General features: G+C 40.4%; 1 protein-coding gene across 3 annotated transcripts in view; it reads left to right on the forward strand.

Moving 5' to 3' along the window:
- The window catches only part of msh3 (mutS homolog 3 (E. coli)), a 139,481-nt gene that overhangs the window by 49,651 nt on the left and 74,234 nt on the right, over positions 1–15,596 (forward strand). For all 3 annotated transcript variants that reach the window (XM_065011764.1, XM_065011763.1, XM_029638506.2), the window contains 2 exons: positions 9,201–9,388; positions 15,002–15,170. In XM_065011764.1, the coding sequence (XP_064867836.1) occupies positions 9,201–9,388; positions 15,002–15,170 (357 nt within the window). The remainder of the gene's footprint in view (positions 1–9,200; positions 9,389–15,001; positions 15,171–15,596) is intronic.

The following is a 15,596-nucleotide window of genomic DNA, read 5'->3' on the forward strand; positions in this document are numbered from 1 at the left end:
GATAGATGGCAGGGGATATATTGGAATAAATAATTTAGCCGAGGAAGGATATTCACCCTGACGGTATTAATCCTGCCAAAAAGAGAGTTTGGTAGGGTAGACCAGTTAATCAGATCCTGTTTAATTTTTGTGACCAAAGGTATATCATTTGAAGTGAACAGGTCTTTAAGACTTGGAGTAACATATATGCCCAAGTGTTTTAAGCCTGTTTCAGTCAATTGGAATGGAGATATTGTTTCTAAGTTGATTGTAGAGGGGATATTCAAAGGTAATGCCATGGATTTATCCACATTAATTTTGTACCCTGACAGGTTACTATATTCATATATGATGTCTATTACTGCAGTGACAGAGATCTCTGGTTTAGACATGTATAGAAGCACCTCATCAGCAAATAATAAAATGCTATGCTCTTCATCACCCAAGTATTTTAAGCCTGTTTCAGTCTATTGGAATGGAGATATTGTTTCCAAGTTGATTGTAGAAGGGATATTCAAAGAAGGTAATGCTCATGTTATGACTAGACCTCATTGCCTCAGCCAGTGGTTCTATGACTAACGAGAACAGAGCAGGAGATAAAGGGCAGCCTTGACGACAGCCCCTACCGATATTAAATCTTTCCGATAATTTACCATTTGTGTTAACTGCCGCTGATGGTTCAGAAAAAATACATTTTGCTAAATTAATAAAATGGTCGCCCAGATTAATTTAGTCTAATAAAGCATACAATAATTTACACTCAACTCTATCAAAGGCCTTTTCGGCATCGAGAGAGTCAATGAGTGCAGGGTCTTTAATTCTGCCAAGGTGGTTTATGATATTCAGAGCACGTCTCACATTGTCCGTTCCAAATCTGGCTTTGACAAACCCAGTCTGATCAGGTTTAATGAGGTCTGGAAGTAGGATCTCCGACCTGCGAGCAAGTCTCTTGGCAACTATTTTAACATCATCTCAGAGCAAACTGATAGGTCTAAACTAAGCACATTTTAATGGATTTTTGTCCTTTTTAGTATCAGGCTAATGGATGCAGTTTTCCAAGACTCTGGTATGATGTCTCTTTCGAACAGAATTTCTTGTAGAACCCTGCCGGGAAGCCATCTAGGCCAGGTGCCTTGCCAGAAGGATTGCCTCAATAGTTTCCCAAACCTTTTCAGGAGTAAAGGGAGCATTTAGTCTATTTCTGTGCTCATCTGATATAGTGAGCAAGGTTACCTTATTCAGATATTTTGTAATTTCGTTGTTCAATCTTGTACATTGTGAAGTATAAAGAGATTTATAGAAGTCGCAAAACTTATTGATAAGCAATGGATCATGAGAAGTGAAGCCATCTGCCGTTCTTATAGACTTAATAAATCTTTCATTTTGTTATTTTTTTAGTTGGTGTGCAAGTAGATGGCTCAGACGGTTACCAAACTCATATTTTTGCTTGGTAAAAAAACAACCGTTTTTTTGGATAATGAGAAGAAAAAACAACCGTTTTTTTTACGTGTTTTGTATGCTCTAAATTGAGTTTGGCCTTAGCACAAGCTAGTGAACTCCTGTTCGCCTGGGTTGGTTGTTTATAAAAAAGTTCTAAATGCTTTACTTCAAACTCCAATTTTTCCCTATTTTCAATTCTAAGCTTCTTGATTAGGGAGGCTTGGGAAATGATATGACCCCTTTTGGTTGCTTTAGCAGCATCCCAGATAGTTGCAGCTGAGACAGGAGAGAGTTGGTTGTCGAGCCAGTAATGTGATAATTTATATTTTATCACAGAGTAGAATCCTTCATTGTTAAGCAGAAATGTATTAAGTCTCCAATATCTAATTTTGGGACAATTAATAAGATGTTTGTGTAAGCCTAAACTAAAACAAAAAATACAAATAAAGTTTAGAAAACCCCCACTGCTGAGTCCCCAAATGAAATGACAGACCCCCAAAACGGTACCTACCCTGTTTTCTGTCACTTTACTAACAGGAAGCCACTAATGGTTTTAAAGAAGTTAAAAGGTTTCACTGTGTCCTATGTTGAATAAAGGGGAATTAACATAAATCTATGGACATGTGGATGAAAAAGGAATAAACTAAATCTTTTAAATTGTCCTAAGCGTTATCGCTATTGCACTCATGCACGTGCCCGAACAGATACACCATACAATCACATGTAGCTTAGCCTATATAATAAAAAATTGCGGGCCTAAAGTAAATACACCCCTTTGCCTACCTTGAGACCCGACTAAATGAGCAAATTAACAGGAACGTCATTGGGATTTGGCTTATTCATTCCGGGAAAAAAAAGAAAAATAACCTCATTAGTTCTATAAATGAAAAGCTTAGTTACATTACACCACAACGCTTATTAACGATTACTTTGAATACCATTGCATGGTAGATGGTTCCGACCTGAGGTATTCAGCCATCTGCATGTGGTGCATTATTTTGCTAGGGCAAATAAAAGTTACTCACGTTCATGTCTATACACTGACCATGTGTGCACCCTAATAACACAACTAGCAACCTTCACGGATCTGGGTTCTGTGCCGCTGTAGAGTGGATATTGTCCCGGTAGAAGGTGAGCGCAGACTGGGGATCTTCAAATGTGTGGCTAGCCCCCTGTAAAATAATCCTCAGTTATCCCGGTGTATCAGGCCAAATCTGACCCCTGCCTTTTGAAGGTGGGCTTTCACATCTTTGTTTGCAGCTCTGCGTTTTGCCAGATCTGCAGAGTAATCTGGGAAGATATGGATCCGCTTGCCATTGTAGTTCAGTTGTCCTCTTTCGCGGGAGGTGCGAAGAATGTTCTCTTTGGTCTGGAAGTAATGTAGGTGGACCAGCATTGCTCTGGGAGGGTGACCGGGCTGTGGTTTTACCGCTAGAGTGCGATGTGCCCTGTCGATGACTGGGGGCCGGTCAAACGTCTTTCTGCCGAGGACGTCAAGCAGGAAAGTGGCCATGAACTCGGTAGGATTGCGCCCTTCCGTCCCTTCTGTGATTCCGACCACACGTATGTTCTGTCTCCGGGAACGTGTTTCCTGTTCATCTAGACTAACCTTCAACTTCACGTTCTCGGAGGTAAGCTCGTCGTTTTTAGTTTCCAATTCGGTAAGCCAATTATCTATGTCGGTCAATGGCATTTCCATATCCTTTATTTTTTGGGTTTGTATCGCGAAAGTTGTTTGTAGTGTTGCCATAGTTGACTGGACTTGTAGTGTTGCTCATAGACTTGACACAGAGGAGCAAAGTTCGGTCATGAAATCAGAGCGTAGTATAGCCATTTCTGCACGGATGGTGACTAGCATCTCAATAGCGTTAGCATCCACTATCTTGTTGCTAGTCTTTGTCTTGTCTTCCTGTTTACCGTTTTCCCAGTTCCGGACATATCCAATAATGTCACCCGTATGTTGTTAGAGTCAGTAGGTGTGCAAAATTAGTTATTGTTTTGATAGATAAAAGGTTAAAACATAGAAGTATCAGCCCATAGTGGAGTGGCCTCGGAACACATCTTTACATAGCCATGTTTAAACCCTTTTCTTTTTTTTATTCAGTTTAGTCACATAATTTTTCAATTTGCAATAAGGCTGCCAATCGGTTGTGCACCCAGACTTATTTGCCATTCCTTTTGCCTCATACCTCTCAACCATACAATTTTTCAATTCCTCATCAATCCATGGGGATTTAACAGTTTTTACAGTCATTTTCTTAATGAGTGCATGCTTATTAGCAACTGGATTAAGCATATTTCATAAATGTCAAGTGCTTTGTCTGTTTGCTCCTCATTACACACGACGGACCAACAGATAATATTTACGTCAATAACATAGGAATCACAACAAAACGTATTGTATGACCTCTTATACACAAGCTTCAATGCCATACAACTCTCCTTCCATGGCCTCCAACTGCTCTTAAATGCAAGTAAAACTAAATGCATGCTCTTCAACCGATCGCTACCCACACCTGCCCGCCCGTCCAGCATCACTACTCTGGACGGTTCTGACTTAGAATATGTGGACAACTACAAATACCTAGGTGTCTGTCTGGTTAGACTGTAAACTCTCCTTCCAGACTCACATTAAGTATCTCCAATCCAAAATTAAATCTAGAAGCTACTTCCTATTTCGCAACAAAGCATCCTTCACTCATGCTGCCAAACATACCCTTGTAAAACTGACTATCCTACCGATCCTTGACTTCGGCGACGTCATTTATAAAATAGCCTCCAGCTCTACTCAGCAAATTGGATGCAGTTTATCACAGTGCCATCTGTTTTGTCAACAAAGCCCCATATACTACCCACCACTGTGACCTGTATGCTCTCGTTGGCTGGCCCTTGCTTTTCGTCGCCAAACCCACTGGCTCCAGGTCATCTATAAGTCTTTGCTAGGTAAAGCCCCGCCTTATCTCAGCTCACTGGTCACCATAGCAGCACCAGCATCCAAAAATCACTGAAGCTGGAGACTCATATCTCCCTCACTAACTTTAAGCACCAGCTGTTAGTGCAGCTCACAGATCACTGCACATGTACATAGCCCATCTGTAAATAGCCCATCCAACTACCTCATCACCCATACTGTTATTTATTTGAATTTAATTTGCGCCTTTGCACCCCAGTATCTCTACTTGCACATTCATCTTCTGCACATCTATCACTCCAGTGTTTAATTGCTATATTGTAACTATTTTGCCACTATGGCCTATTTATTGCCTTACCTCCCTTATCCTATCTCATTTTCACACACTGTATATAGACCTTTTCTATTGTATTATTGACTGCATGTTTGTTTATTCCATGTGTAACTCTGTGTTGTTGTTTTGTGTCGCACTGCTTTGCTTTATCTTGGCCCGGTTGCAGTTGTAAATGAGAACTTGTTCTCAACTAGCCTACCTGGTTAAATAAAGATGAAATAAAAAATATATATAAAATATTACGCCCAGCCTTTGGAACTTTGGTTTTCCTAGATATGGCTATTATATTGTGATCACTACATCCGATGGATCTGGGTGTTGCTTTCAAGCTAATTTCTGCATCATTAGTAGAGATGTGATCAATACATGTTGATGATCTCATTCCTGTGCTGTTTGTAAATACCCTGGTAGATTGACTGATAACCTGAACCAGGTTGCAGGCACTGGTTACAGTTTGAAGCTTTTTCTTGAGTGGGCAGCTTGATGAAAGCCAGTCAATATTTAAATCACCCAGAAAATATACCTCTCTGTTGATATCACATACATTATCAAGGATTTCACACGTTATCCATATGCTGACTGTTAGCACTTGGTCTATAGCAGCTTCCCACCAGAACATGCTTTAGGCAAGGCAGATGAACCTGTAGCCATATTACTTCAACAGTATTTAACATTAGATCCTCTCTAGTCTTTACATGAATGTGGTTCTGAATATAAACAGCAACACCTCCACCATTGGCATTTCTGTCTTTTCTATAAATGTTATAGTCTTGTATTGCTACCACTGTATCGTCAAAGGTATTATCTACGTGAGTTTCAGAGTCAGAATATGAATGTCATATGTTACTAGCAAATTATTGATTTCATGAACCTTGTTTCTTAACCTCTAGTGACACCCCATCCCGTGAACGGGACCGTTGTCATCATCTGACACTAATTAGCATAATGCAACGGACATAAATATTCCTAGAAAATATTCCTATTCATGAAAATAACAAATGAAATATATTGAGAAACAGCTTAGCCTTTTGTTAATCACCCTATCAAAATATGCTTTACAGCCAAAGCTAGACAAGCATTTGTGTAAGTTAATCGATAGCCTAGCATAGCATTTTGTCCAGCTAGCAGCAGGTAACTTGGTCACGGAAATCAGAAAAGCAATCAAATTAAATAGTTTACCTTTGATGAGCTTCGGATGTTTCCACTCATGAGACTCCCAGTTAGATACCAAATGTTCCTTTTTTCCCAAAATATTATTTTTGTAGGCCAAATAGCTCCGTTTGTTCTTCACGTTTGGCTGAGAAATCGCTCGGAAATTGCAGTCACGAAAACGGTGAAAAAATATTCCTTATTAGCTCCATAATATCGACAGAAACATGGCAAACGTTGTTTATATTCAAGCCTCAATGTGTTTTTCAAATGTCTATTTGATAATATATCCATCGGGACAATTCGTTTTTCAGTAGGGCCGATTGGAGTAAATGGCTACCTCTGTATTTTACGCGAGAGTCACCCTGGGAGCCATCAGGTGACCACTTGCGCAATGTAGCCGCCTACGGGTATTCTTCAACATAAATGTGTAAAACTATGTCACAATGCTGTAGACACCTTTGGGAATAAGGAGAAAGAGTAATCTGGTTGATAGCCCATTCACTGCTCAATAGGGACGCATTGGAACGCAGCTCTTTCAAAACATGAGGCACTTCCGGATTGGATTTTTCTCAGGCTTTCGCCTGCAACATCAGTTCTGTTATACTCACAGACAATATTTTTACAGTTTTGGAAACTTTACAGTGTTTTCTATCTTAAACTGTCAATTATATGCATATTCTATCATCTTGTCCTGACAAAATATCCCGTTTACTACGGGAACATTTTTTTTTCTCCAAAAATGAAAATACTGCCCCCTAGTCACGAAAGGTTAAGCTACATATGCTTGTGATATTTTTATAATTTTTCTTCAAGGATCCTTACTTGCTTTCATTGTTTTACTGAGAAGCTTAGCAGCAGTAGATGTGCTCATGTTATTTATGTTAGTGCAGGGTGAGCTGCTCATAGTGGACTTACTCCTAGGGCACACCAGCTTAGTGCTAACAGTATACATCTGGTTCATACGCACATGATTACTGCATATAATAACTGTTGGATCAGTAGAGGCATTCAAGGCAGATAAAGGGACATACAATAGGTTACTTATATTGTGTCTACTGATGCCCCTGGTGTAATGTACAATTGCTGAAGCATTATGACAACTCTGCGTCACAATGGTAGGGATTAGCTGAGCTGGGCTTGAGTCATTGATAAATCATTGTCTCAAAGCAGCCTTATAGTGCTGTGAAAGGATCCAGGATCCCAAATTATTTGGGTGGATCCCATCCTCCTTATAAAACGTGTTTTGTTTCCAAAGGTATCGAAATTGTCAACAAAAGTTACACCCATTGAGCTGCAACAATCACGTAGCCAGTTGTGAAGAGAAAGAATCCTGCTAAAGCGTACAATGCTGCGATTCAGAGATAGCGGATATGGTACGGATATGATGGGTCTTTTGTTAGTGTTTAGAGAATCAATCAACTCTTTAAAATCCAGTTTCAACTTTTCAGAACTGCCCTTCATAAAGTCATTAAAACCCACATGGACTATGATATAATCGATTTCCTGGCATAGTGCATTCGAGAGCAGCTTAGTAATGTTATTTACTCGAGCTTTGTCATAAAACATTGTTTTTGCACCAGGAACGGTCACATTTCTTACCATGGAGCTGCCCGGAATCACTTTTGGCGAGAAGAACGAGGAAATCCTTGGCAGGTAAACTATTTCCGCAATGGAACTCCGGATGATCTGGTTTGTCCTGAAACAGTGCGTAATAGATACAGCTCCTACAGCGCTGGAAATGTTATTTCTCCAGACAAAACTCATCTGGTACCAACTTCGTTAGCTTGATGGCTAGCAGCTTAGCGTCTCTGTCAAGCAGGCTTAAACCGGTCTGTTAAGCAGGATTCCGGGACAAGAAATAGCGGTCCTTGTTCTGTATTCGTATTTAATGAATATCGGTTTTGTTTCAATCAAAAATAACAAACCGAGTGTTTTCCAGCATACACTGTTCAGCTGCGCACTCTAATGACGTGTGACGACATGATGTGCAACAAGTACGGACACATCTGTCTGAGGTGATTCTCTCCACAGAACAAAGGGACGTATTGTACTTTATAACCCAGCCCTAGCCTGTGGTTGACCAATTTACCTTGCAATAAAACTGGACCAATGGCCAAATAACAAGTATCCTATTTCAGGCTCAATGTGAAGAGAAATTCCTTCCATGTCTCTGACCCATTGCTCATTATTTCCCTATTACAGAAAAAACACTATTTCCATTGATCGTTAGTACTCTATTGACGTTTAGTCCTCTTGACCTTTAGGCTTCTTGACCTTTAGTCCTCTGTATTTATCTTGAAATATTCTTACACTTGTCAGCCCAACAGGACTGTTGGGCTGCAGAGAAGCCTCCCCTTTACAGACCATGCTGTTCCTTATATAGCTGATACCAAGAATGCTCAGTCATGGCTGGTTCAACCCCTCCCATATAGATTGGGGAGCACCATAAGCCACTTTGGATCATCCTCTGGTCATCTGCCTCTGGTGTGGTCTCCCAGATGCCAGGACAATTAGGAATACTGTGTCCTTTTTTCTGTTCTTCCAGGCTATCTCGATCTCATTGACACCCACCACATCTCATCTATGGAATGCCAGCTGTAGGTTTTTAGGCTCTTCTCAGTTCACACAGACATTTAATAGAACAGAAATGTCTTACTGTTTAGTTAAGTATATAATTGTCAAATATCCAACAAATCAGGTATATATGTAATTTTTCTATCACATATTGTAATCCAAACCCAACCTTAATTTACTCGTTGTGATGCACTGACGTTCCAAACTCTCTTTTAGACGAGGTTAACTTCATTACCAAAATGATCCTATTACACTTTTATAGTGGATTTTGACACTAGAATAAATTATTCTGACTTATATTGATGCCACATAGGCTGTTTTCAAAGGGAGGGTTACTTCCTTACTTTACGGGTTAGTGTGTGTGTCCTAAGACCTACTTTCCACCTTCCACTTCAATTGAACATCTGCTCATGTCCGCACAGGGTTCCACGTCTGCACACCACCTAGGAAAAGTGTCCTGCGGACACAGAGATTTCGGAAGCCCGTGCGGACATGTGTAGAGGGTAGCGGACATTGCAGCGGACATTGCGTAATTTCATTCGAGCCGACTTAATAGCGCGGAAGCATAAGATGTAAATTAGGCTTAACAGCTGTCATATCAGTATTAGATGAGAGTGAGGAATTTACATCTCATCTCTCTCCCCACACACACATACTCTTGTTTTATTCCATGATCTAATTTATACATTCTTAGTTATGTCAATGATATTACCTCACCACAGGGAAATAAATGAAAGATGAATTGAGTTTTAATATCAAACGCACACATTACATTCTAATGACCCATGTGTTTGCATGTGTGTGTTCCAGTGTTCCACCCAGGAGTTCTACCTCATCAGCAGCAGTCTTTCTCGGCTGGGGGTGGAACTACAGGCTCTGCTCCCATCTATCCAATCACAGCTCAGCTCCTCTCTGCTCCGAGGGCTCCTATTGGACACACCTGAACTGCTGGCTCCCGCTCACAACTTTCTCAATGTCCTCAACGAGAAGGCAGCCAAGTAAGTCACCACAGTGTGAGTGTGCGTGTTAGGCTTGAGTGGTATACCGTATACTGGGGTATTTGGAAATAGCCACGGGATGGTTTTTCAATACCGTTGAAACTATTTATTTGAAGTTTTTCAATACATCTTAATATTTGTAGCTACTTTTTTAGTAAATACATGCAGTCAACCTGTGCAATACGTTAGGAAATAAAGCAGATCGCATTGATCATTTCACCTGCCACATTGTTTTACATTATGAAGCTTACCGTAGTTCCCCAGAATATTTGAGCCAGTTACGTCTTTGTTTGTAAATAGCACAACGAAAGAAAGCGGGAGCAGGTGCGTCCAGCTGTGTATTGACAGGGGTGCCGTTTTATATTGAAAGTGTTCTTTTGTTGCTTTAATAGTGATCAGGGGCGTGCAACTTTAGTTTTCCTTCACAGAAAATACATTAGTACAACACCTTTAGTAGAAAATGACAACAGAAGTGCAACGCTATTTGGCTGGCAGCCACCCAAGTAAATGAGCTCACAATGAAAAGTATTTTTTGCAAAAACGTTACATGGCCAAAATAAGAATTTGTTCTTAATTGACATGCCTAGTTAAATAAAAGTATTCAGACCCCTTCTCTTTTTCCACATGTTACGTTACAGCCTTATTCCAAAATGGATTAAATAAAACATGTTCCACAACAATCTACACACAATACCCCATAATGACAAAGCAAAACAGATTTTTTGAAATAAAAATAAATAAAATGAAATATCACATTCACGTTGCTATGAGACTCATAGGGTAGCCTAGTGGTTAGAGCGTTGGACTAGTAACCGAAAGGTTGCGAAAGGAGCTGACAAGGTACAAATCTGTCGTTCTGCCCCTGAACAGGCAGTTAACCCACTGTTGTTCCTAGGCCGTCATTGAAAATAAGAATTTGTTCTTAACTGACTTGCCTAGTTAAATAAAGGAAAAAAGTGCATCCTGTTTCCATCGATCATCCTTGAGATGTTTCTACAACTTAATTGGAGTCCACCTGTGGTACATTATATTGATTCAACATGATTTGGAAAGGCACACACCTGTCTATATAAGGTCCCGCAGATGACAGTGCATGTCAGAGCAAAAACCAAGCCATAAGGTTGAAGGAATTGTCTGTAGAGCTCAGAGACGGGATTGTGTCGATGCACAGATCTGGGGAAGGGCACCAAAACATTTCTGCAGCATTGAAGGTCCCCAAGAACACAGTGGCCTCCATCATTCTTAAATGGAAGAATGAGAGCTGGCCACCGCACCAAGCTTTGCAATCGGAGGAGAAGGGTCTTGGGCAGGTAGCTCCAGAGTTCCTCTGTGTAGATGGAAGAACCTTCCAGAAGGACAACCATCTCCGCAGCACTCCACCAATCAGGTGTTTATGGTAGAGTTGCCAGACAGAAGCCACTCCTCAGTAAAAGGCACATGATAGCCTGCTTGGAGTTTGCCAAAATGCAGCTACAGGACGCAGAGCATGAGAAACACGTTTCTCTGGTCTGATGAAACCTCTTTGGCCTGAATGCAAAGTGTAACTTCTGGAGGAAACCTGACACCATCCTTATGATGAAGCATGGTGGTGGCAGCATCATACTGTGGGGATGTTTTTCAGCGGCAGGGACTGGGAGACTAGTCAGGATCGAGGGAATGATGAATGGAGCAAAGTACAGAGAGATCCTTGATGAAAACCTGCTCCAGAGCGCTCAGGACCTTAGACACACACTCAAGACAATGCAAGAGTGGCTTCGGGAAAAGTCTCTGAATGTCCTTGAGTGGCTCAGACAGAGCCCGGACTTGAACCCGATCGAACATCTCTGGTGAGACCTGAAAATGGCTGTGCAGCAACACTCCACAACCAACCTGACAGAGCTTGAGGATATTGAGGATATGCAGAGAAGAATGGGAGAAAATCCCCAAACACAAGTGTGCCAAGCCTGTATCATCATACCCAAGAAAACTTGAGGCTGTAATCAATGCCAAAGGTTCTTCAACAGAGTACTTTGTAAACAGTCTGAATACTTATGTAAATGTAACATTTCAGTTTTTATTTTTGTTATAATTTTGCAAATATTTATCAAAACCTATTTTTGCCTTGTCATTATGGGGTATTGTGTGTAGATTGATGAGGGAAAAAAGCAATTTCAGACATTTTAGAATAAGACTAACGTAACAAAAAGTGCATAAAGTCAAGGGGTCCGAATACTTTACTGAATGCACTGTACCTCAGCCTTGTCTTGATTTAGCTGGTGGTTGTGAGCCATCCAAGTATTTAAATCACAAATACAGTCAAATTTTTCTGTGGAGCTAAAATCCTCTGGTGACAGAGAAATGTAAAGTTTGGTATCGCCTGTAGCAGTGAAAAGCATCTAGATTACTTTTCTTCAGAAGGGGTTTCACCATAGCAGTTTTTAGTGCAGTGGGAAAAGTACCTGTGAACAGGGAGTGATTAACAATAGCTTGCACTTTTTCAGATATGCAATTAAAAACTGTTTTGAATAAGGAGGGGATGAGATCGAGAAGGCAGGTAGAAGGCTTAAGTTGATATTTCACTTTCCTTAGCATGTCTGTATCAACCAGGGAAAATAAATTCATAGTGCCTTTTCGTGGTATGCTAGGGCATATGTCATCAAACTTCTCATCAAGATCTTATTATTAATCTTGCATTATTATTATGATGATTTTTAGTGATGAAGTAAGAAAAATGAGCCCATCTGGCATTTCTAAATGCCTTGATATATAATCTCTCAGAATATCATAATGGCCCTGCAACTTTGACTTTCTCCACTTCTGCTCTGCCTTTCTGCACTTTCTCTTTAATTTATTAGTTTCCTCACTCATCCAAGGGACTTTCCGTTTGGACATGGCCTTTTCCAACTTTACTAGAGCTTTGGCATCAATTGTTGCTCTTAATTTGCTATTAAAGTTATCAAAAAAATCATCACAAAAGGAAGGCAGAATATGTGATGGAGCATTGTTCATACATAGGGTTGCACATTTTGGAGAATATTCATAGGTGGAAACTTTTCTTGGGAATTAATGGGAATATATGGGAATTAACGGGAATATATGCACATTAACCTCTTAGAACTACCCATCCAGGATCCGGGAGAATTGTCATCAACTACACTAATTAGCATAGCACAACGGTCAAATAATCTTACTAGAAAATATTCATATTCATGAAATCACAAGTGAAATATAGCGAAACACAGCTTAGCCTTTGTTAATCACCCTGTCGTCTCAGATTTTGAAATGATGCTTTACAGCCAAAGCAAGACAAGCGTTTGTGTAAGTTTATCGATAGCCTAGCATAGCATTATGTCCAGCTAGCAGCAGGAAGCTTGGTCACGAAAATCAGAAAAGCAATCAAATGAACCGTTTACCTTTGATGATCTTCGGATGTTTTCACTGACGAGACTCCCAGTTAGACAGCAAATGTTCCTTTTGTTCCATAAAGATAATTTTTATACCCAAAATACCTCCTTTTGTTGGTCACGTTATGTTGAGAAATCCACCGGAAATAATGGTCACGACAACGCCGAAAATAAATCCAAATGATATCCATAATATCGACAGGAACATGGCAAACGTTTTTTATAATCAATCCTCAAGGTGTTTTTCAAATATCTATTCGGTAATATGTCAACCGGGACAATTGACTTTTCAGTAGGACCGAGAGGAAAAATGGCTACCTCTGTCTTTTACGCAAGAATCACTCTGAGAGCCCTCAGCTGGCCACTGACGCAATGTAGTCCTTTACGCTCATTCTTCAACATAAAGGCGTGAAACTACGTCTAAAGGCTGTAGACACCTTATGGAATACGTAGAAAAAGGAATCTGGTTGATATCCCTTTCAATGGCCAATAGGGATGCATAGGAACACAACGGTTTCAAAATATGAGTCACTTCCTGATTGGATTTTTTTAGGCTTTCGCCTGCAATATCAGTTCTGTTATACTCACAGACAATATTTTTACAGTTTTGGAAACTTTAGTGGTTTCTATCCTAAGCTGAATTTAAATGTTTCTGTCTCCATATAATATGGTAAATAAACTCAGCAAAGAAATGTACGTCCTCTCACTGTCAACTGCTTTGGGAGAGGGGTGGTCACTGCTCCTGCTGACTCCATTCAAGGGTGCGGGCTTCTGTTATGAATTCTATGAATGGTGAGTGGAGGAGTTAAGGGCAGAGAGCAGGTAATTCCGTACGTGGATCTTTTATTCCATAGACAGCGGAGACACGGACATGCAAAACACAAGGGTGCATGAAACAACCCGTCCAAAATACACAGGACTAAAACTGTCCGGAAAAATAGAGATCACACTAATACACCAACACCAATAAACAGAAAAAAAGGAAAGGGAATCGATGGTAGCGATGACGAGCGCCGCCCGAACAGGAAGAGGCACCATCTTCGGCGGGATTCGTGACAGCCTGTTGGACTTGCCTTGTTGATAGTGTTGTTAAGAAGGCAGAGCATCGCTTTATTATAGACAGACTTCTCCCCATCTTAGCTACTACTGCATTAATATGTTTTGACCATGACAGTTAACAATCTAGTGTTTCTCCAAGCAGTTTGGTCACCTCAACTTGCTCAATTTCCACATGATTTATTACAAGATTTAGTTGCGGTTTAGGGTTTAGTGAGTGTTTTGTTCCAAATACAATGCTTTTAGTTTTAGAAATATTTAGGACTAACTCATCCCTTGCCACCCACTCTGAAATGAACTGCAGCTCTTTGTTGAGTGTTGCAGTCATTTCAGTTGCTGTAGTAGCTGATGTGTATTGCGTTGAGTCATCCGCATACATAGACACTCTGGCTTTACTCAACGTCGGTGGCATGTTGTTAGTAAAAATGTAAAAAAGCAAGGGGCCTAAACAGCTACCCTGGGGAATTCCTGATTCTAACTCGGTTATAATTTAGAGGCTTATTATAGCAGGGGGTGTAAAGCATAACACATACTTTTTCCAGCAGCAGACTATGATCAATAATGTTAACAATGAGGTAAGGTATGGTGGAAGTTTATGCAAGGAGGCTTTATAGACAAAAAGAGCGCACTGCATCGATCCTCGACACTTCAAAGAGGGCCAGCCTACTTTCTAATATAAAATGTAATTGATGTGTACTGAACATATCACCCGTAATAAAGCGCAATGCGCTATGATAAACTACATCCAATGGCTTCGATACATTCATATAGACGATATCGCTATAGTTAATAACCGGAATGAATGTTGACTTAATTATTTGTTTTCTACTATTTAATGAAAGACAGGACCTGTTCCTATAGATGGGGTATATATTAATTCTTAATTTAACTAATTCATCAACTTGTTTTTTGAAAGATAGCTTTTCGTCAATCCAGATGCCCAGATATTAATAAGTGGGCTCCATCCAAATCAGACACATTTTTACGTAATTTGGTAAATAACGTACTTGGTTTTACCTGCATTAAGTACCAATTTCAGTTCATCAAAGGTTTTCTGTTGTGAAATAAAGGCAGATTGAAGCTCTGACCGAGCTTGGTCAGCTGTGGGGCAATGGCATACACCACAGTGTCATCTGCATACAGGTGAAAGTAAAAAATGTGTGTGTGTGTGTAGGTCAGGGGATAAGAGGGAGCTGTTCTGTGACCTATCGGGCTTCCCAGTGCTCCAGGAGAGGAGAGTCGAGATCCAATCGGTTCTGACTGAGATACAAGACCACCGGAGAGAGGTCCGATACACACTCAGGACCCCCACACTGGACTACGTCAGAGTCAGTGGACAAGAGGTAACAGAGAGAGAGACTGTGTGTTGTGTGTGACAGAAGCTGCGGGTGGACAGGGGAGTGTGTGTCTGTTTGTGTTAGGCGGAGACTAATATCATTTTAGCCCTATTCCCACTACAAGATATGAAGGAGAGTCTGAGGAGCGGGGTGGCAAAAGATAATTCTACATTACAGCCTTGCCTTTCGTTGTGGCTGGCAATGTGACATACTTGGTCCACAGCTCAAAATGACAATTTTACAATTAAAAACTAAAAATGGTGTTTTAATTGAGAAACTGGCATTGGTCTGAAGCCAATAAAGATAGGAAATTCACTTGAGCACCACAATGCCTACTCCACCCATGCTCAGCCAAGGTTCTCCAGCACACAACTTTGACTTACTACAGTAGCTATGTTGGTCTATTGTAGACAAAAGCACAGTTGCTTTAAC

The sequence above is a fragment of the Oncorhynchus nerka genome, linkage group LG27 (genome assembly GCF_034236695.1).
Source record: "Oncorhynchus nerka isolate Pitt River linkage group LG27, Oner_Uvic_2.0, whole genome shotgun sequence".
NCBI classification, from domain to species: Eukaryota; Metazoa; Chordata; class Actinopteri; order Salmoniformes; family Salmonidae; genus Oncorhynchus; species Oncorhynchus nerka.